Source organism: Crocodylus siamensis, chromosome 2, assembly GCF_052110815.1.
Source record: "Crocodylus siamensis isolate JL-2025a chromosome 2, ASM5211081v1, whole genome shotgun sequence".
Classification (NCBI taxonomy): Eukaryota; Metazoa; Chordata; order Crocodylia; family Crocodylidae; genus Crocodylus; species Crocodylus siamensis.
The window spans coordinates 68,098,365-68,119,205 of NC_143396.1; the positions used below are offsets into that span (position 1 = coordinate 68,098,365).

A 20,841-nucleotide genomic window follows, 5' to 3' on the forward strand; every position below is an offset into this window, starting at 1 on the left:
TTCAGAACATTTATCATTTAAAATACTGCATGACAGCAAGTGGTGCTATTTAAGATTATGTAGTGCTTTAATAATTTAACGGCAGAAACTGTCTGGACACTGAGTCAGACGTACATTTTCTGCATCTCAAGAGAGTCTACCGTGCCCTCCACTGAGCTTCCAGACAGAAGATTATGTCTTGTTTGTTGCTCTCAGAGTACAATGACCTAAGTTTAACTAATTTAATGTATTACATCCTTTAATTAAGATGTATACATTTGACATCAAATGCAAGAATCACCATACAACAATCTTTCATTTTTTGAAGTGGACTTCATCTTAGTTTAACATTTTAGAATACCATTTCTTCACTTCACAAATGAATATAGAAAACATGTGCCTGTTTTTAATTACAGAAATTTCCAATATACTAAGCATATTAGGTTAACTACGTTAACAATCTGTAAAAGCTATTAAAATGGCACAAACTATATGTCTAAGTTATGTTAAGGCAAGGTTCAAAGCTACTGACTAGAGGGTGAATGTCAAGATAGGAATAGAGGTTATATTCTTATTTGTTATCCTGGATTTCAAAGATTTATATTTAGTATATGATTTAAAATCTGGTCAATAAATATACTGCAGAATATCATAACCATTTTAAGTTGGAATACTGCAATATGTATATTGGTGAATTCTCTCTTTAAAAGACTAATAAATCACAAAAACCATAAATGCATTATTACAAACATTTTTCAATATCAATATGTAAGTTTATTTAAAACGTATTTTTCATAGTATGTGTTAAATGGTGTTAAATCTTCTAAAATGATTTTCTCCCAAGCTGACACCAAGGCTTAACAAGGGATAAAAGTAACACTCTGATTGGCTCATGAAACACTAGTTGAAGATGTGGAGTGGTTGCTATGTGATGTTATAAATAATTAGCATACCTCATTTCAGATATAGCTGTGGCCCAGATTTATGCCTGTACAATGGCTCAGCAAACTAAAGGGCTATTCTATCAGTGTAAGAGCCTGCACTGAGGAAAGAGGTTTATTATTCTTAGTCAATTTGAGAATGACATCTGTAGTCATAGGAAATTTACTCACAACGTGAAGCCCAGTGAAGCATCTGTTCCTTAAAGCACAAGTGACCTAGACATGCAAGTGTTCCTATCAGGCAAGATCTGCAGAAATTGTTTGACAGTGATAATCCAAAGCGGTGATAGTCAAGATTTTTTTTTTTTTTTTTTTTTTTATGGCTGAGGGGGAAAGGAAGTCCTTTGGAGTGGTGGGGAGGATGGCAAAAAAGGAGTAGAAACATGACAGAGGAAAAAATTGCAAGGAATACTCTTAGGACAACAAAGGGCAGAAGGATTCTTTTAATTTTTGGGAGGTGAGGTAGGAAACACAAGACATTCTTTTTCTTAACCTCGGAAGTGAACAATACATACATTCACAGCTGGAGGACAAATGGAGATGGCAAGGCACTATGCACTGTGACTACAGAATATTCCAGCTTATTGAATTATTTTTATGTCTATTTCCTTATAATAGGAACAGCACAAAACACAAGCTCAACTTATAACCATATTCATAAGAAACTTAAGGGATGCCTCTAATAATCTAGAGTTTCAAGTAGGCAATAAGATTTTTACTAAATTATACAAATTGTAAACTTTCTACCTTTTCACCTCCTGTCCGCTACTTCATGGATCATTAACTTTACAGTACGTAGAGAAGACTGGAAAAACCTCATACAAAACCTCCACCAGTTAAGAAACAAACAGACACACAACACCTCCTCCGGATATATGGGAGGGATGAAATCCAAACAATGTAATTATCTGAATGGCTAACTCAGTCAGCTCCTGATCCAGAAACCTACCAAAAGTTGCAAAGAAGTCTTACTCATATCGAGTTCCACAACCTCCTGTAACTTGTATTCCACAATCTAAGAGCACATACAGTTTTCTAGCAAGGAGAGGTCTCACCAGGCAACAGCAGATGTATAGCACTCTTTGGTCACATCTACACATGTATTAATGCATCGTAATTGTGGCACATTAAATTTAGTATCTGTAATAGCAGGTACTAAATGCACCATAATCAGCGCTACTGCGTAATAACGTTAGTGCATATTTTTACGTGACATTAACGTACAGTAGACTGGTTCTACTGCGTATTAGCACAACTTTTGCTGTGACGCGTTAGTGCATAGCACAATTAGTCTACTGCACTTCCAGCATCTTGGGTAGATGCACCCTTTAAAAACAGAATTCTAAGTCACTTTTATAATTCTTCTGGGAGGCGAGTAGTGTGTAAACCAAAAGGCAGAGAAGAGCTAAGCAATTCTGACAAAGTTGTGCAGGAAGCGAACGGCAGAGCTGGGATTACAATGTGGCTTTCCTGACCACCAGACCTGTTCATTGCAACTCAAGCTGTTTACAGATGTTTACACAGAATACATTTTACATCATTCACCAATCCTTGCTGACGTTGGTAAGCAATTGATGAATCCATACATGTTATTCTTAGCATGACTTCTGCTTTTTTGACAAGCAGTATCTTTTAATCAGATCCATTTCAATTTAGCATTCTGATAAATGACCATCAGCAAAAGCTAGTGTGAAAGCCTCATGAATTTGATGCCAGAAGAATGCATTTGAAACATATTAGGACAGCAGTTTAGGGCAAGACAGCCAAAGCTATTGCTGCCCGTGTGTGGTCAAAGGAAATAGTGTTATCTCTAAAAGGAGACAAAGAGCTTTTTGGCCATGAGCAGTGGGGCAGCTATTTGTGGCCTACGTGAAAGAAAACAACATTCTTTCTAAGCCAGCTGAAGATGGAATCTATCACATGGAAAAAGCTTACACTGATCTGTGATGTACCCTATGCACTCTATGCCAGCATACTCAAGGAACTAAGAAAGCTTTCTTAAGTGCTTTAGAGTTTGATGTGACAGGATTTTAAGGTTATTTCATGAGAAGTATCACAGACAAGCATATTTTGATATCAAATATAGAAAAAGAAATACAACATAATATTATATGGATTAGCAAATATTATACAACTTTAATACAATTCTTCAAGCAATTAGGAATTGGCCCTGTAACAGTTATCTATGTGAGCAGCCCTGTCAGTGAAGATGACTGCCTGTGGAAGGACGGCTCATACTAAAGCTTGCACATGCAGGCTTCAAGGTCTTAAAACAAGACTGTCCACTTCACAGCCTGCAAAGAGTTAATTTGGCACCTGCAGGCTTCCACCCAGGTGTCACTCCCCACACTGCTCCAGCTGCTGCCAGGGCCTCCAGGCTGCCCTACCCCTCCTCCAGCTTCTACTTCCTGACCCTGCCCTTGGGGACAGGGCAATACAGCTCATAGGAGACAAGATGTTCATGGTTTGGGGGCACCCAGGGCATCTGTACAGGAGTAGAAGAAGGAGCTATAAAGTGTGCAGTCTGGGGGACATGCAGCCCATGTGTGTACAGCCCCTGGCCATTCCAAAAGCTGGACATCGCTAGCTTAGAAGATCAAGATGGACTGAAGATCCCATTTACAACAGTGAAGCAAAGCAGACTAAAACCACCCTTTTAGGAGAAATTTTTTGACATGCTTTTTATAAATGTAGGTTCATACAACTGAGTGATACAGTAGTTACCTGGGAAGCAAGTTGTTAGATGTTCCATTAGTGCTTCTTGTGTGACTTGTTTTCGTGCAGAGTTCATTGCTGAGATGGCCAAGCAAAGGATTTCTCCAAGTGGAATAAACTGGGATTGACTGATGGGAGACATACTGATAGGTGATACATCACCTGTAGAAAGAAAGATGACAATCCATGAAATGTGTCACAAACTGAACAAGAATGGAGAAATATATCCATGAGAAGTGTACGCTATGTAATTTGTACTACTTGTGCCAAACCTTCCAAAGAAGGTGTTTAACAACTTATTACAAATATTAGCAAAATGGAAGGGAGGATACATTTTCATAGAATACTGACACCATGCATTTCTGGAAGGATCCAATACATGGACTCTCAAAATGGCATGCATAACTATAACTGCAGAAACACTTGCTTGCACATGTAAAACAGTAATTATATAAAATTCCTTAATGCACAATCTGTTCATATACAAATTATACCATCATACCTATCAAATGATGCAAGTGGTGTTCAACTAACTGCAAAAATGATATTTTGATACAGAAAGGGAAGGAGTTTCCCTTATAGTTGGTTTCATACTGGAAAAGTATCAGAATTAGTACGTGCACACACACTCCCCCACATGAAAAAACCTGAAGATAGTTTCATAGTTTCTAGGGTCGGAAGGGACCTGAGCAGATCATCTAGTCCGACCCCCTGCCATGGCAGGAAAGAATACCGGGGTCAAACGATCCCAGCAAGATGTGCATCTAACCTCCTCTTAAACACCCCCAGGGTAGAAGCCTGTACCACTTCTCTTGGAAGTTGGTTCCAGATCCTAGCTGCCCTGACCGTGAAGTAGCGCCTCCTGATATCTAGCCTAAACCTACCCGCAGCCAGCTTGTGACCATTATTCCTGGTCATTCCTGGCAGTGCTCGGGGGAATAGGGACTCCCCCAGTACCTGCTGATCCCCCCTAACTAGTTTATAACAGGCCACAAGATCCCCCCTCAGCCTTCTCTTTTGGAGGCTGAACAGGTTCAGGTCCCGTAGCCTCTCCTCATAGGGCCTGCCCTGTTGTCCCCTGATCATACGAGTGGCCCTCCTCTGGACCCTCTCCATGCTGTCGACATCCCTTTTGAAGTGTAGCGCCCAGAACTGGACGCAGTACTCCAGCTGTGGCCTGACCAGTGCCTCATAGAGAGGGAGGATCACCTCTTTGGACCTGCTCGAGATGCATCTGTGGATGCATGACAAGGTGCGGTCGGCCTTCCTGACTGCCTCTCCACACTGCCGGCCCATGTTCATCTTGGAGTCAATGATGACTCCAAGATCCTTTTCCACCTCAGTGCTGACAAGAGGGGAGCTCCCCAACCTGGAGGTATGGTGCCAGTTGTTCCTCCCGAGGTGCAGCACTTTGCACTTGTCTGTGTTGAATCCCATCCTATTCTCATTCGCACACCCTCGTAACCTGTCTACGTCCGAATGAAGCCTGTTGCATCCTTCCAGTGTGCCCACGTCCCCCCACATCTTAGTGTCATCAGCAAATTTGAACAGGGTGCTTTTTACCCCCTCGTCCAAGTCAGTGGGCACTGGGGTGGCAGTGAGAAAAATCATCTTTGACTTCTAAATGGAGCCAAATCAATACAGCCATTGAGAGAGAAAATATGGAAAGAATACAATGTTTTTACAGAGTCCCTTTTCAGAGCACAGCCACACTTCATTAGAATTTATACACTTATTTCCTTACACGTGGGGCTAAGACCCTCTAATTATATTCCTACAGTGCAGTAAAAGAAGCCCAAGTATAACCAATTCCTCTCCTTTTTCCTGCCACTCAAATCCCTTTAACTATCTGTGATACAATCGTTTTGTACAGATAATAGCAAATATGAAACGTTTAATTTAATTAATAAGACATTTTCTAATGATGGCATTTCAATTATTTCATGACACCTAAATACTACAATGATTGTTGTATTATATATACACTGTATTATCTTGTATAAAACATGCTCCTTCCCCTGCAAAACCAGCTGCGGAAAATTGGGGTGCATATGTGTGTGAAATAAAGCTCTGCATGAATCCAGAAATTTGGCAGCGGGGGAGAGTCACCCTTTCCCTACCACCAAATTTCCAGATCTGTGGGAAGACTCCTGACTGAATGAAATGGCCCCAAGCACTGGATCACTCTGCAGCCAGACACAGTACACAACTCCGGACTCAGCACTAGACAAGGCTGGCACATGGGATCCATCTGTGGCTGGACCTAGTGCTCGGCCTCAAATACAGCACATAGAGCAGGATCCAATGGATGGTCTCAGACCTACTCCTGTGGATGGGGCTATATGCAGAGTCAGCATGTGGCCCCAAACCAGTACATGGGTCAGACTGACACAACTTTGGTCGTGTAACACCAGATCAGGCTGGCACACAATGTTAGACCACAGCCACAGGCATGGCAGGTGGGATCAGACTGGCACACAGGCCCGGATCTGGGCTCTTGATCAAGCTGTCATGCAGGGCCATTCTGCAGCTAGACCCAGTGTGCAGCCCAACACAAGGCATGTCAGATTGTGCTGACACACGGGCTTGGTCCACAAGCCCCATCCGGCATGTGAGGCTGGCACCAGAAGCAGGCTTGGCTCCCTGTCCACTGCTACTCCATTACTTGCAGTACTACAGGGCAAGAACTTTTTTCTTTATGCTGTCTTTCAAAAACAGGGTGTGCATCACATTCTGGGGTGTGCTATAGACAAGAAAATATGGTAAATTAAATTACCATGCCAACAGACTGATATCTGTAGTATATGATTATAACTTACTATGGGATCAAACAAAAGAAGCTGTTAGCGATAATGAAGAAAGCACCTCTAAGAAAAAAAGATAGCAGGGGACACAAAATTACTGATAAAAAAGGCTTGTCATATAAATATTCCCTTCTCGCATTTACACTAATGTAAAATCCCCTTTTCAAGGAGCATGCTTTCAAAATTACTCATGAGAGGTGCATATGGAAAAGAAGTTAGATATCTAACAGCATCTGCACTGCCGCCCCCATATCTCAGGGTGAACTGAATCACATCATTTCCAGAATAGCCCCACTCACAAAAAAAACAACCATTTGAGAATGCCAATTCAAAACAAAGACATACAAGTCCATATGCAAATGCTATTTGAGGCCACAACACCTCACTCAGATTAAACAACAGAGCGAACTGGGAGAATATGCAGTCTGCCACTGCATTAAAAATGCCAGATTCGTAAACATTAGCTACGTAATGATGTGTTAATATATGCAGGAACACATTTTTCAGGCTAAGAGTAAAATATATTTTTTAAAAAAAAGAAAAAAGCAGCTTTGCCAAGCCCCAATTAAGTATACTTTTTGGTCATGATTGAGGTTTTCCTCTTAAATTGATTTATCATCATTTTTCTATAATCACATAACTAACTTCATTTACTGCCAGAATTGGATACAGCATGCTCTGCAGTCTGAACTCTTGCATATATGAAGACAGGACTGATACTGATTAAAAACCATACTTTAAGGAAAAAAATGGTGATTTATTCTCATTTACAAGAAGGCTATACCATATTTTTAACTTAACAGTTGGTAAGAAATTTGTTTGTTATAAAATAAGACAAAATATCTCCATACCTCTAATCACTTTCACAGCCATTGATGTTATAGCCCATATATACTTGAAAAGTAAAGAATCTTGCATGACACATTTTCTTACCAGCTGGACAGTTTTACATGCCCAACACACACCATATTGTGCCAGAATGTACTACTGTTTTCTAACTTCACTTGTACTGCAGGGATACAGCCATTTAATATGCCCTTTGCTATTATTTTTGTTCCAAGAACTACAAAGAAGTCTTAATGCTAACCTGCAGTCTGAAAAATATTTGCCTCATACTTTAATATTGTTTAGCATAGCTCTTGAACATTGTTAGTGATTAACTCTGCTCCAAGTACATAGGCTGACCCCTCTCTCTTTTGGACCTAGTTAAAAATGACCTGCAGATACAGTGCACTAAATATCAATAACCTGTCAATATGTGCTGAAATACCTGTAAATGCCAGGCTGTTATAAACATATTCAACTTACTACAATCTAAATAATGAAATGTATTTATTTTTGTTCATATCCTGTGGCTAACTGATCCCTGCTTTACTGTGCTGTCTCAAAATGTACTGCTAAGATCACAAAGCTTTTAAGAGAACCAGCTAATGCACATAATTGTCCCAGGGAAGATCAGCTAAGTCCATTTTTAATATATTGTGTGCTTTTCAGAAAAGAGACTGCAAGTAAGGTTTTTCAAAGTTTCATATGTTGAATTTAAATTTTATACATTCAGCACACAATATATTAAAAAAGGAAACTTACTTAAACCCTATGGTCTGCTTCCATGCCCCAGTATAGTCCATAAATAGCTGTGATGTCAGAAAACTGTGAATGTTGAGGTATTACATCACAATGGAAGCTGGCTGGCTGCAGCAGATATCAATGACACAGGACCTGAAAGAAGAAAAATAAAGCGTGCTTTTATGAAGTAATATGCAGAACGCCAGTCTCCTATCCCAAATCACAGATGATAATGCAACACCTATACATGTAATCTTTAAGGAATTCTTTACTACCCAAATCTTTTGTTACAAAAGAAATAAACACAGTTAAGAATTAAAGGGAAGAGGGGGAACCTAAATGTCTTTGTGAATATAAATCCTGCTTAAGTGTTTTGAAAACATACATCTATTCCTTTGCCCTATTTTCATGGAACAATTGGAATTACATTGAACTACCACCCCCTGTTTTGAAGACACTCACAGTCTTAGTAAAGCAACTCTCCACTGCAATGCCTCAGGATTCTGCAGTGTCACTCCTCTTCTGCCTGGTTCTCTGCAAAGTGAAGTCATAGGAATGGATCAGCCAACCTGACTTCTCACTACCCTGCCCAGAATCCTTTGTGAACTGAAATGAGTCATCGCTCTCAGAAAATCTACAATGCAACGTTCCAGGTTTCTCCGTATGTCTGTGCATGCTTCTTTGTCTTTTCAACTGAGTGTTTCTGCTTTTGGAATGGTGCCCAGCCGCACTGTACAAGATGAACAAACCAGTTTCCTCATTAAGTGGGCAAATGAGCTATTTGCATGCATTAGCAAAAAGGAGTTAAAGCTTTCACCCCTAGAAAAGGTAAAAAAAAATTACATGCAGCATGTTCTCCTGATTTAACCCCCCCCCCTTTATTTTCTATTTCCCTTTTGTATTTAGCAGTGTTTACTTTAATGGTTAAAGACAGATTCCACCCTCCCCAACCCCCACCATATTTTTCACTCCAAAAGAAAACTACAGACCTGTGTATAATACTAGACGTCTCTAGTGCACCCCGGATCAAAGTTATGCTGCTAACAGCTGCTTATCAAAAATTCGAACAGGCAAATAAGTCCTTGTAAGCTCGTGTCTTATCCCATTCACCATTTGGCTCACAAAAAAAAAAAAAAAATAGTGAGCCCTGAAATCATGCCAATGAGCTGGCAGGAAATGTCAGACTGCTCCAAGTGCCGAGAGCCAGCAGAGCTGCTGCTGCTGCTGCTTCTGTTGCTTCTGACAAAGAAGGTAACGTTCAGAATGAGGTCACTGTGTCAAGATCTCACTCTCACTGTAAGGTCTGTGTGAGCTTAGTGAGTACATGCTAAATTAGTGCAAGAGAAACAGAGAAGGGGCAAGAGTGGGATATATATGAGGGGCAATGTGGGCAATTCAGTGTAAAAAACAAATTTAGATAGTTGCTTCCAGGGAACAAACATTTTATATTAATTTTATTTGCAAGAATTCTCTTCCCTAATTGTGACCTGTCAAAGAAATCAATGCACAGGAAGCAGGGGAAAGCATTTTGAAATGAGTTTATTCTGCATAGAACCAACGTTTAAGAGTCAGCACCGTACCTAGACTCCTGGCAGCGCCATACAAACTTTTAGTATTGGGCCCCAGATAATGATGATGATAATAATAAAATTACTATTTTCCATTCCCTGGGTGGCTGCCCAGTTCACCCATGGTCCTGTTATGAGTGGTGGGTAGACTCACCAGGTCCAGAAGACCCTAAATCATTACTCTTGGATTATATTCTTAGGTCTCACCTGTGCTCTAGCTATTATAATCTTCTTAAAAGACAGTCAGTTCCTCTGAATCACAATGTTGGGGGAAGCCAAAGGACTACCCTGACTTTAAAGGGTTAAACTGAATCTACAAGAAGAGTTTACAGGTGTTCCAATAAATTAAGGACTATTTCAAGGTAGCCAGCTATAGAACAAAGGTAAGCACACTGTTCTACTAGTGTAGACAAGGCCCTTCGTTGTAACATGGAGTAAGATCACTTAGTAACATGATATTTTCACAGAGCCAAGTTTAGCAAAATGCTGAACCACTGTACTCCAATCAGCACACAGCACCATGCATTGTTTCTGCACTGCAATTTCCTGCCCTACTGTTAAAGTCCTATAGAGAGTCACTGCTCTTTTTGATCAGAAAATCTCTTGCTATTTGTGATATCTTAAAAACAAAAAAACAAAAACCTTTCTTAATTCCCCTGTATTTTAACAAAGTACTTTAAAAAGGCAATCTCTGGCCACGAACAAGAGGTAACTTTCAAACACTTTAAGGGGGAAGGAGAACTGCCCCCTGGAAGAGGGCGAATCAGCTGTTATACTTTAACTGTTATACCTGCATACTTCTGGAGCAATGCATCACTACTTCTCATATCAGTGCAGAAAGGCGCAGATGAAATAGCTGAATTGTACAGTTACCCATCAACCACATTTTCAAAACCACTCATGGGGTCAGTCCCAATTAGTGCAGTTGGTTGCTCAGCACTCTATTTTAATTAAAACGTAGCTAATGCCTCAGCTCAAAAAGATGCGCTTTGATTATACTTACACTAAAATCAGTTAAAAATAAATCTATGAATAGAACACCCAAAAATCCAGCCCCAGGAAAACTTCCCTCTCCTGTAAGGGGGTTTTGCCTAACCAACAACTGCTGGATCCGACTCAAAGCTTCCAAAGTTTCAAATGAATCCAACATGGCAGACAGGATTATGTGGGTCCTTCCCCACCCCCAGAATCCTCTTGTACAAGCCTTTGCCATTTGTCCATTACATCCCAAGCTTATCTTCTAGGGAAGGCACTCTACATTTTTGGAAGAGGAAAAAAGGTTCCTGAGAGCTTAGGTGAGAATTACAGCAGAGGAAACTAACAAAAATCATTAATGCTTTATCCTCCAGATTTCTTTTGTTTTATACCAGAGATCAGCACTCCAATACAGCAAACCAGTTTGTTCTGCATGCACCATTGCTTTACACTTTCTATAGATAAATACAGTAATTCTGTACCCAGAAACCAAAAGCCAGGAACTGGACACCCTTCTACAAACACCTGCACTGCTTGAATCTGCCTCAGTGCTTAAGCCCAACTCAATTACATGCACCTATAGATGAGATGGTGACATTTCTTGAATAAGGCAGTTAACTATATTTGTGTGTAAAACAACTGTTTTTACAGTGCCAAAGAAATAAATAGTAGTGAGGAAATTATTTAAACATAGTACTTTTGAGGAAATATTCAAAGTAATCCATATATTAGAATTGTAAAATGTACCTCCTTGGAGCAGTTTCAAAAGGGCAGCAAGCTGTTACCTCCCAATTGTTATGCAGACAAGCCAGGAACAATGCAAAGTAGCAATACCATTCTAACTTGAAACCTGGATGAAGCAGAGTTAAAGTTGGAACAGTATCCATATATTTGTATCTCTCCCAGGTTGTCCACACTAACAGTTAGATGGTAACAGCTAATGCCCCTTCCTTTCAAGTACTCCCCTTCTGAAACCACTCCAAATGTATGTGCATCTATACCTTTTAAACACCTCAAACACTGTAGAAGCACTAAAGAATGTAAGTGAAGGACTGAAGTTGAAGGACAAGGTACAACTGCCATCACCAGTCATGTTTGTGTAGTAAGAGCTCCAAAAAAGGAAGTTCACCCAAAACATGTCAAGCCTACATCAAGTTGCTCAGTTACCATTTGTCCTCCCCTGCATATGACAAGGCATAAGATTTCAATAAGTTTCCTACTGACAAAGCTGTAAATTGCTAATTTTATAATGCAGATATTTTGTGGTTAGCTCCTATGTGACCAATCTCAATCCCAAATAAGAAACCAGAGTTTTTAAGGTAGATTTGCACCTTATAAACTAACTAAAATCAGAGACTGTATAAACTTTTGTGAGCCTGATCTAGGCTCATGAAAGCTTATACTATACACCTTTAATTTTGTCTATAAGGTTCATATCTACCCTGCCTCTTGTGTTATCCATCCCTTCCCAAAACAGAATCTAAGCAGAACAGCTTCTGGCTAGAAATTTACCTTGACCTACACAATATGTTCTAGAGCCCTCCAGACCAGGGCCTAGAGTCTATAGCTTTATCTTCATCCTTCTAGCCCCAAAGAAGAAAGAAATATGCAAACAAGATAAATTAAATACCTCAATAAGAAGTGCTGGAGTTACCTTTAGGGACAGGACAATTCAAAACAGATTTCCATCGATTTTGCTGAATTCCTACATTTTGCATGCTTAAATAAGCAAGCACCACAGTCAGAACAAGTGGCTGGAGACAGTTCTGCTGGCAACTTCTTTCTTAGTCCATCCCAGGCATTCCCAGTCCCACTTCAGACACTGGTCACCTCATCCTCATAATTCTCATCACTTCTGTATCATGATCCCAGCATGAATGCAGTCTTTCACACAAACTACCTTACTGCCACTTTGCTCCTGGCCTCTGAGTTCCCTCACCTGGTGCTCAGCTCTCTTCCTGCTAGCAGCAATCCTTTTCTAATGTTGATATCCAACATACAGTGACAGCTACTAGAAAGATAGGACTGGAAGGGACCTCTTGGACCACTGAGTCCAGTCTCCTGCTATGTCAGGCTACCGCATCATCTAAATCTTGTCTAAACAGATCAAGATCCATTTTAAAAATTAGCATTTTAGTCCTTACAACTCATGCCAAGAGGCCATTCTACAACTGCACCCCACTGATTATTAGACACCTACTTCTAGTTTCCAGCCAAAATTTATTCATGACTAGTTTATTACCATTTATTTTTGTTTCAGATATGTCTTTTATATCTCCCTAAGGTTTAGCCTAAGGTATTTTTAGAGAACAATTATATGCTCTTCCAGTCCTTGGCCTTAAAAAGCCAAACTCTTTTAGTCTCATCTGCTAAAATAGTTTCCCCATTCACTTGATCATCCCAGTAACCCTACTCTGCATAGAAATGGCAACTATCGATCCTTCTGGATCATGATGTGTATGTGAGAGGTCATTCAGACCTTCAATACATATGCCTAGGCAGGAGTATGGAGGAGTAGAGGCTGTGCAAACCTTCCATCCCCCCTCTAGGCCACTGAGACAGAATCCAAAGGCCAGATCAAGTCCAGATGTTTGGTGCCTTAATGACAGTAGTTGTATAAGTGTCTGGGAACCAAACCCAGGTCTCCAGTGTTGCATTCTACCAATGGACCACAGGGAACTTCCCCTACTCTGTATGCCTGTTTTAGTGCGGATTCGTTTTTTTTAAAAAGAAGTGAAGAGATTTGTACACAATGTTCCAGGGGATGTCTCCCCAATGCCATGTACAATGACACTATTTCTCTACTTGTACTAGAAATACCCTGCCTTTTTCACACACCAAATTTTGCAATCAGCTAAAACACCCAGGTCTTTCTCCTCTTCTATTTTCTCCAACTAACTGATGAAACTTCAGTTTGTAGCAGAATTTCTTATCATTAGGTATTATGTTATTAACACCACCAGATTAGATTTTGTCAGGATCTTCTGGAGCAGAAGTTTTAATCCAGCACAATCAAAAACACCTCTTATGTATATTTTTAAACCAAAATAAAACAAAGTCATTGAACCAAAATGCATGGTCTAACTTACTGATGCACTGTGCAGTAGCTCGGCTATTTCCTGTTTCATTAGCCAGAACACAGCTTCAGTGCAGCTGGGGAGGTTTCAGCTAACAGACAAGTACTGCAAATGGGCCTTTCCTAAAGGAAGGGAATAATCCTGAGTTAATAGAAATATGGACCACATGTCCTAACAGGACTTTCCGTTTTCCTGTTTACTGTGGCAAGTGTGGAAGAATTTTCATCCACAAAATGGGTATTGCAATGGCTACAACTTTTCAAACACATAGAGAAATAGTGGCTAACTTCAGTTTAAAACAAGAGTCTGCAGCACAGTGAAAAACTAATCTTCTGAACACAAGTCCCATGGCACCACAACAGCCTTTAACAGCTCAGTCTTTTCTGGCTGGGAGAGAACTGATGAAAAGGCCAGGCATGGAATCAATTAAAATAGTGCCAAAATGGTTTTAAAAGAGAAAAGGTTAGGTACTCCAAAGACTCAGCAGTCAAGAGTTTATTGGGTCATATTTTTCCCTGGAGGGAAGGAATAGTTTTTATTATGGCTACAGTTGATATAAGAAAGAATAGAGAAGGGTACTGTAGCACTAATATATTTGGCAGCCTGATAACTTATATGAAGGAGCACCTAATGTAGCATACTCAGCATCTTTGCTGTACTTTTAAGTGTGTCATTTTGCCACACACTAAAATTCCTTCTCTAATGTATCCAGTGGTTTGACTCATTGGATGGTGTGTGAACACAGGGCATGCTGTACTAGAAAGGTCAATGGTTCACAGTGTGGGAGGCTCTCTCTGATGGTAGCCAAGTCATCTGAAAGGAAGATGCAGAAAATCAAAAATACTCTGCCAATTGTGCAGTACTGCATCACAGAAGGAAATGCTATTATGATGGGGTCTTCTTCTTTGCAGATCCTCGAAGACTGGTAGCCTTCTACATTTTATCCTAAGTAGTTTAATTACACATAAACAAATCAATATTTATAAACATTACCAAAACTACTTTCCTAGATAACTTTCTAAAACATCATAAATGAAAGGTTTTGGGTACTGTTCTGCTCAAAATTATAAAAGCTATATAACCCCCACGTACTCTTCACCCTTTCAAGCTAAATTCTACGAATCTAAAAATCTCTTTGTATTGGAGCATGACATCTGAACATGCAATTTAACATCTGGATGGGACTATCAGTTTCATAGCCTGGCATCTTCTGTATTACTCTGTGGGGATGGGAGAATGGACAGCCAATGAACAATATCCTGTGTGCTCAACTGTCCTCAGGAATCTCTAGAAACAGACCGAAAGGCAGGCAAGGAACCATCCTCTCCAGTCCCCTAGCTGAAAAGCAATACCTCTGCAGGCTGCAGACTCCTGCCTCCAGGTATCTGAGAGGCTGACAGGACTGCAGGGATTCCTGCTCTCCAGCCAGGGGAGTAGAGGTCAAGATTCCCTGCACGCCTCTCAGTCGGTTTCCAGAGGTTCCCAAAGACAGCGCACTAACACATTCTCCTATGGCACCCAGAGTGCTGCCACTGCTTGGTGTCACAGTCATTCTGAAGAGCTTGTGGGTAGACAGGGGCAGGAGGGAGCAGCAGTTGGGGGCACTGAAGTACTCTGAATCTGAATCACCCCACGCTGGAGTGGAATTTGGAGCACTTCAAATGTATGTCTGCCTATGGCCATACTTCAACCATTACCATGCTTTCATTTTCATATTTACCAAACAGGTTACAACTACTTCAGAAACTAAACAGTTCATATAGGAATCTAAATTCTCCACAATATTCACTATACTGTACTGGCCTACACAGAGTTTTATCTGCCACTGCATTGTCCAGTTACTCAGCTTTGTTAAATACTCCTGGAGCTCATCACAACACTCTTGCCTTATCTATTAACCTAAACAGCAAGTTGGCAGTTGAGTGTTGCTTCTTCACTATTCACTCCATCTCTCAGAAGTTTAACATACTTATTAAACAAAAAATGTACACAATATTATGCCACTATTAACCCTTTTCAATACTGACAGCTGGCCTTATTTCTATTTTTCGCTTTCAACATTTTAACCATGTTTGACAGGCCCTTTTCTCTCAACAGTCTTTCATAGAGCAACACTTTCTCTGCAAAGCACTAGCTGAAGAATCCCTGTGCTCCCCGAATGCCACTGCAGCTAGCCCATGGGCAGGAAATGAGCATGGGGGAAGAACATTTCTGGTGCTGTTACCTTCCTGCCCAGGTTTACTCATAATCTAACCAACAGGATTTTGGAAAGTAAATTTACATCTAACTTCTAACATTTTCCTGACCGCTACTTTTTCCCTCTTTCAAAGAATTTTTACAGGTTAAAACAACTGAAAATATCAACGCAATACCAAGAAGATGTTTAAATTCATTAGACACTGAATATGATACAACATAAAACTGAGCCACAGACTTGGTAATAAAAATAGGTTGTTTGCCAATAACTGGATTCCTATCTGAGAGAACACCAGAAAATGTGAAGGAACATTAAGCTTCGAGAAAATCTGCTAAGGATTCAAGTATAAAAGACATCCATTAATAGATGTGAATGAGGAAAGAAAGAGAGACAGGAACAAATAAAAGTGATCCAATAATGATTGTGCAGCAAATGCAAATACATAAAAATAGCACAAAATAAAAATACATATGAATATGAAAACTGTAAGCAAAATGAAAAATAGGTATATTAGGGTGCTTGCAATGAGAAGACTGCCAACATGGCACTTCTCATGAAAAAGATCAATAATGAACAGTAAGGTCTGCTTTTGAGTTGGACAAAGAAAATACATTAGTTTCACCAGTGTGCGAGTAATACCACACAAACGATTCCTTAGGCTGTGAGAAAACTTCTGTGTACATGGGCCCATTACACCAAGTCCAACTCATAGTAGCAAAAAACTCATGGGGTGCTGTATTAATGGCCCCTATATCAGTGAGAATGAAGGGAAGTCAGAATGCTGAGAAGATACATGGAACAGTTAGAACATTTTTATACTAAGAAAGCAACAAAGGGGAGCTGGTGCCCTATCTTGCAACATTGTCTTTCCGTATTGATGTGTTTCAATACTGACAAGTGCAGGGTGCTGCACTTGGGCAGCAGTAACCAGCAACACACTTATAAGATGAGAAACTCCCTTCTTGAGAGCACGGAGGCAGAAAGGGATCTTGGAGTCATTATTGACTCCAAGATGAATGGGCCAACAATGTGAGGTCACGGTTGGCAGGGCTAACCGGACCTTGACGTACATCCACAGGTGCATCTCTAGCAGGGCCAAGGAGGTGATCCTCCCCCTCTATGTGACACTGGTCAGGCCACAGCTGGAGTACTGCGTCCAGTTCTGTGCGTCCCACTTCAGGAGGGATGTGGACAACATTGGGAGGGTCCAGAGGAGGGCCACTCGCATAATCCAGGGACTACAGGACAGACCCTACAATGAGAGACTGCGGGACCTGAACCTGTTCAGCCTTCACAAGAGAAGGCTGAGGGGGGACCTGGTGACCATCTATAAACTCACTAGGGGGGACCAGAAGGGTTTGGGAGAGACCTTGTTTCCCCTAGTGCCCCCTGGCATAACAAGGAATAACAGCCACAAGTTGTTGGAGAGTAGGTTTAGATTAGACATCCATAAGAACTACTTCAGTTAGGGCGGCTAGGATCTGGAACCAACTTCCAAGGGAAGTGGTGCTGGCTCCTACCCTGGGGGTCTTTAAGAAGAGGCTTGATGTCCACCTGGCTGGAGTCATTCGAGCCTAGTTTTTCTCCTGCCCAGGCGGGGGGTCAGACTTGAAGATCTGCAAGGTCCCTTCCGACCCTACTTCTATGATTCTATACAAGGTTTTCCTATTCTGCTCACAAGAAAGTATCACAACAGATCATTAACCATCTTGACTTAATTGTACCTTTAAGGCATGCCTCCTGCCTTTGGGATTGTAGAACCACTGCCGGATCAGCAACCCCAGAGAGCTCCAGGAGGCACTACACCTCACATCTTGCCAGAAGCTCTGCAAAACACTAACACACAAGCTTGCTGAAGAATCCAGTTTGTTTCTCTTGCCCCTGAATATCCTTCTTGGGAGGCCAGAACTGCTGAGAGTACTAATCTTTATATGAAGAGCAGCAGGACTACACCTAGTCTTTACAGTGAGGTGCAAGTGGCCTTACCTGTTCAGCAGCCAGGATTAACCTGGAAGTTGCTTCAAGAGAATGTATTTAGAACCCACAATATACCAGTGAAATAAAGGCAGCAAGATGCAAGGAAAAAATGTTATACAATCAAATGGCAGTGTGGAACAGCTTATTTGGGCCAAAAGAGTTCCTTAAAAAAAATGAGTAACATAGCATTAAGTGGTATAAAAGTGACAAATAACATAAATAAAGGGACTTCCTGGGGCGCGATGGACTTCAGCCCTCAGCGAAAGGTAAAAGTCTTCTCCAACAGGTTGGCTGATCTCCTACTTCTGGCTTTAAACTAGCTCAGACGGGGGACAGGGAGGCAGAAGAAGATCATCAGGAACCTGAATTCCATGGGATGTCCACCAGTAGACCACAGGTGAGCAATAAGCAGGTAAGCAATAAGGGGCTCATTGGGCATCAGAGCTGGGGGGCAACGAAGGCGCCAGTCATAGGGCTCAAGTGCCTATACACTAATGCTAGAAGCATGGGGAGCAAGCAGGATGAACTAGCACTCCTGCTCGCAGAGAACACTTACGACTTAGTGGGGTTAACAGAAACCTGGTGAGACTCTACCCATGACTGGGCGGTAAACATTGAGGGCTATAAGCTATACAGAAAGGATAGAGTGGGGAAGAGAGGGAGAGAGGTTGCGCTCTATGTCAAGGAGCGTTATACATCAACCCTTATCAAAATGGAATCAGAGGAGGAGAAAGTAGAAGGATTATGGGTTAGGATACATGGAGGTCAAGAAGAAAGGGATTTGGTGGTAGGGGTCTGCTACAGACACCCACACCAAGGGGAAGAACTAGATTTGGAACTCCTGAGGCAGCTCTCGGAGACCATAAAGACTAGGGAGGCAGTAGTCATGGGGGACCTAAACTACCCTGACATCTGCTGGGAGACGAAGACAGCAAATTCCCACTGTTCATGCAGGTTCTTATCCTGTGTACAGGACCTCCACCTGATGCAGGAGGTACATGGTCCCACTAAGGGGAATGCCTTACTAGACCTGGTATTGGCAACGGGGGATGACATGGTAGGGGACCTATAGATCAGTGGTCACCTGGGAGACAGTGACCACCAAATAACAGAATTCATCATAAGGCGTAGAGTGGGAAAGGTAACTAGTAGGGTGGAAGCGCTAGACTTCAGGAAGGCTGACTTTGGCGAGCTCAGGCGTTTAGTCAATGACGCACTGCAGAGTAAGAGATCTGGCGAGATGGGAGCCCAGGAAGGGTGGCTGTGCCTCAAGGAAACGATCCTTCGGGCACAGAGGGAGACGATCCTGATGCGGGGGAAAAGGGGCCAAGAGGCTTCCTTGGCTGATCAGAGAAACCCAGGGCAGCCTAAGGGCAAAAAGGGAGGCATATAAGCAGTGGAAACAGGGAGAGATTACTAAAGAGGAATATGCTTCCTCAGCTCGCGGTTGTAGGGAGGCAGTTAGAAAGGCCACAGCTACCATGAAGCTGCAGATGGCATCCCAAGTTAAGGCTAACAAAAAATTGTTTTTCAGATATATAGGGAGTAAAAGGAAGGCCCAGGGTGGAAGAGGACCACTACTGAATGGGCAAAAGCAATTGGTGACAGACAGGGAGGACAAGGCTGAACTCCTCAATGAGTTCTTTGCCTTAGTCTTCCTAAAAGAGGGGCAAGACAAGTCTCACAATGGGACTGTAGAGAGACAACAGCTGGGTGCCCAACTACCAAGCGTTGACCCTGAGATGGTGCAGAGTCACTTGGAAGGACTGGATGCATTTAAGTTGGCAGGCCTGGATGAGCTCCATCTGAGGGTACTGAAGGCACTAGCAGATATCATTGCACAGCCACTAGCAAGAATATTTGAGCACTCATGGCAGACGGGCCAGGTCCCAGAGGACTGGAAAAGGGCCAATATGGTCCCTATTTTCAAGAATGGGAGGAAGGAGGATCCAGGCAACTATAGGCCAGTCAGTCTCACCTCCATCCTTGGCAAAGTCTTCGAAAAAATTATTAAGGCTCATATATGTGAGAACTCAGCAGGGAAAATTATGCTGAGGGGAAACCAGCACGGGTTCATAGCAGGTAGAACATGCCTGACTAATCTAGTTTGTTTTTATGACCAGGTTCCAAAACACCTCAATACAGGAGTAGGGGTTGATATCATTTACTTAGACTTCAGGAAGGCCTTCAATACAGTATCCCACCCCATACTGGTGAATAAGCTAAGAGGCTGTGACTTGGATGATTACACAGTCCAGTGGATGGCAAATTGGCTAGAGGGTCGTACCCAGACAGCGGTAGTGGATGGGTCGGTATCGACCTGGAAGGGAATAGGTAGTGGAGTCCCACAGGGCTTGGTCCTTGGACCAATACTCTTCAATGTCTTCATCAGTGAATTGGATGAGGGAGTGAAGTGTACTCTGTCCAAGTTTACGGATGATACAAAACTGTGGGGAGAAGTAGACACATCAGAGGGGAGGGAACAACTACAGGCAGACCTGGACAGGTTGGACAAATGGGCAGAAAACAACAGAATGCGATTTAACAAGGAGAAAGGCAAAGTGCTGCACCTAGGGAGGAAAAATGTCCAGCACACTTACTGCCTAGGAAACAACATGCTCGGTAGCACAGAAGCGGAAAGGATCTCGGAGTCCTAGTGGACTCCAAGATGAACACAAGTCATCAATGTGACAAAGTCATCAGAAAAGCTAACTGCACTTTATCATGCATCAGCAGATGCATGACAAACAGAACCAAGGAGGTGGTACTTCCCCTCTATTGGGCGCTGGTCAGAGCACAGTTGAAATACTGCGTGCAGTTTTGGGCGCCACACTTGAAGAGGGATGTGGATAACCTGGAGAGGGTCCAGAGAAGGGCCACTCATATGGTTAAGGGTCTGCAGGCCAAGCCCTATGAGGAAACACTAGGGCACCTGGACCTATTCAGCCTCCGCAAGAGAAGGTTGAGAAGTGACCTTGTGGCTGCCTATAAATTCATCATGGGGGGCACAGAAGGGAATTGGTGAGGCTCTACTCACCCAGG

At 41.9% G+C, this 20,841-nt stretch overlaps 1 protein-coding gene across 6 annotated transcripts in view; it reads right to left on the reverse strand.

Moving 5' to 3' along the window:
• Nucleotides 1-20,841, reverse strand: part of STOX2 (storkhead box 2) — a 262,892-nt gene that overhangs the window by 20,637 nt on the left and 221,414 nt on the right. For 2 of the 6 annotated variants that reach the window (XM_090036116.1, XM_090036117.1), the window contains exon 2: nt 3,645-3,797. In XM_090036116.1, the coding sequence (XP_089892242.1) occupies nt 3,645-3,797 (153 nt within the window). Of the gene's footprint in view, nt 1-3,644; nt 3,798-7,290; nt 7,994-8,026; nt 8,159-8,467; nt 8,540-20,841 lie in introns of those variants that run through there. The other 4 variants (XM_090036120.1, XM_090036119.1, XM_090036121.1 and 1 more) reach the window with 4 other exon arrangements.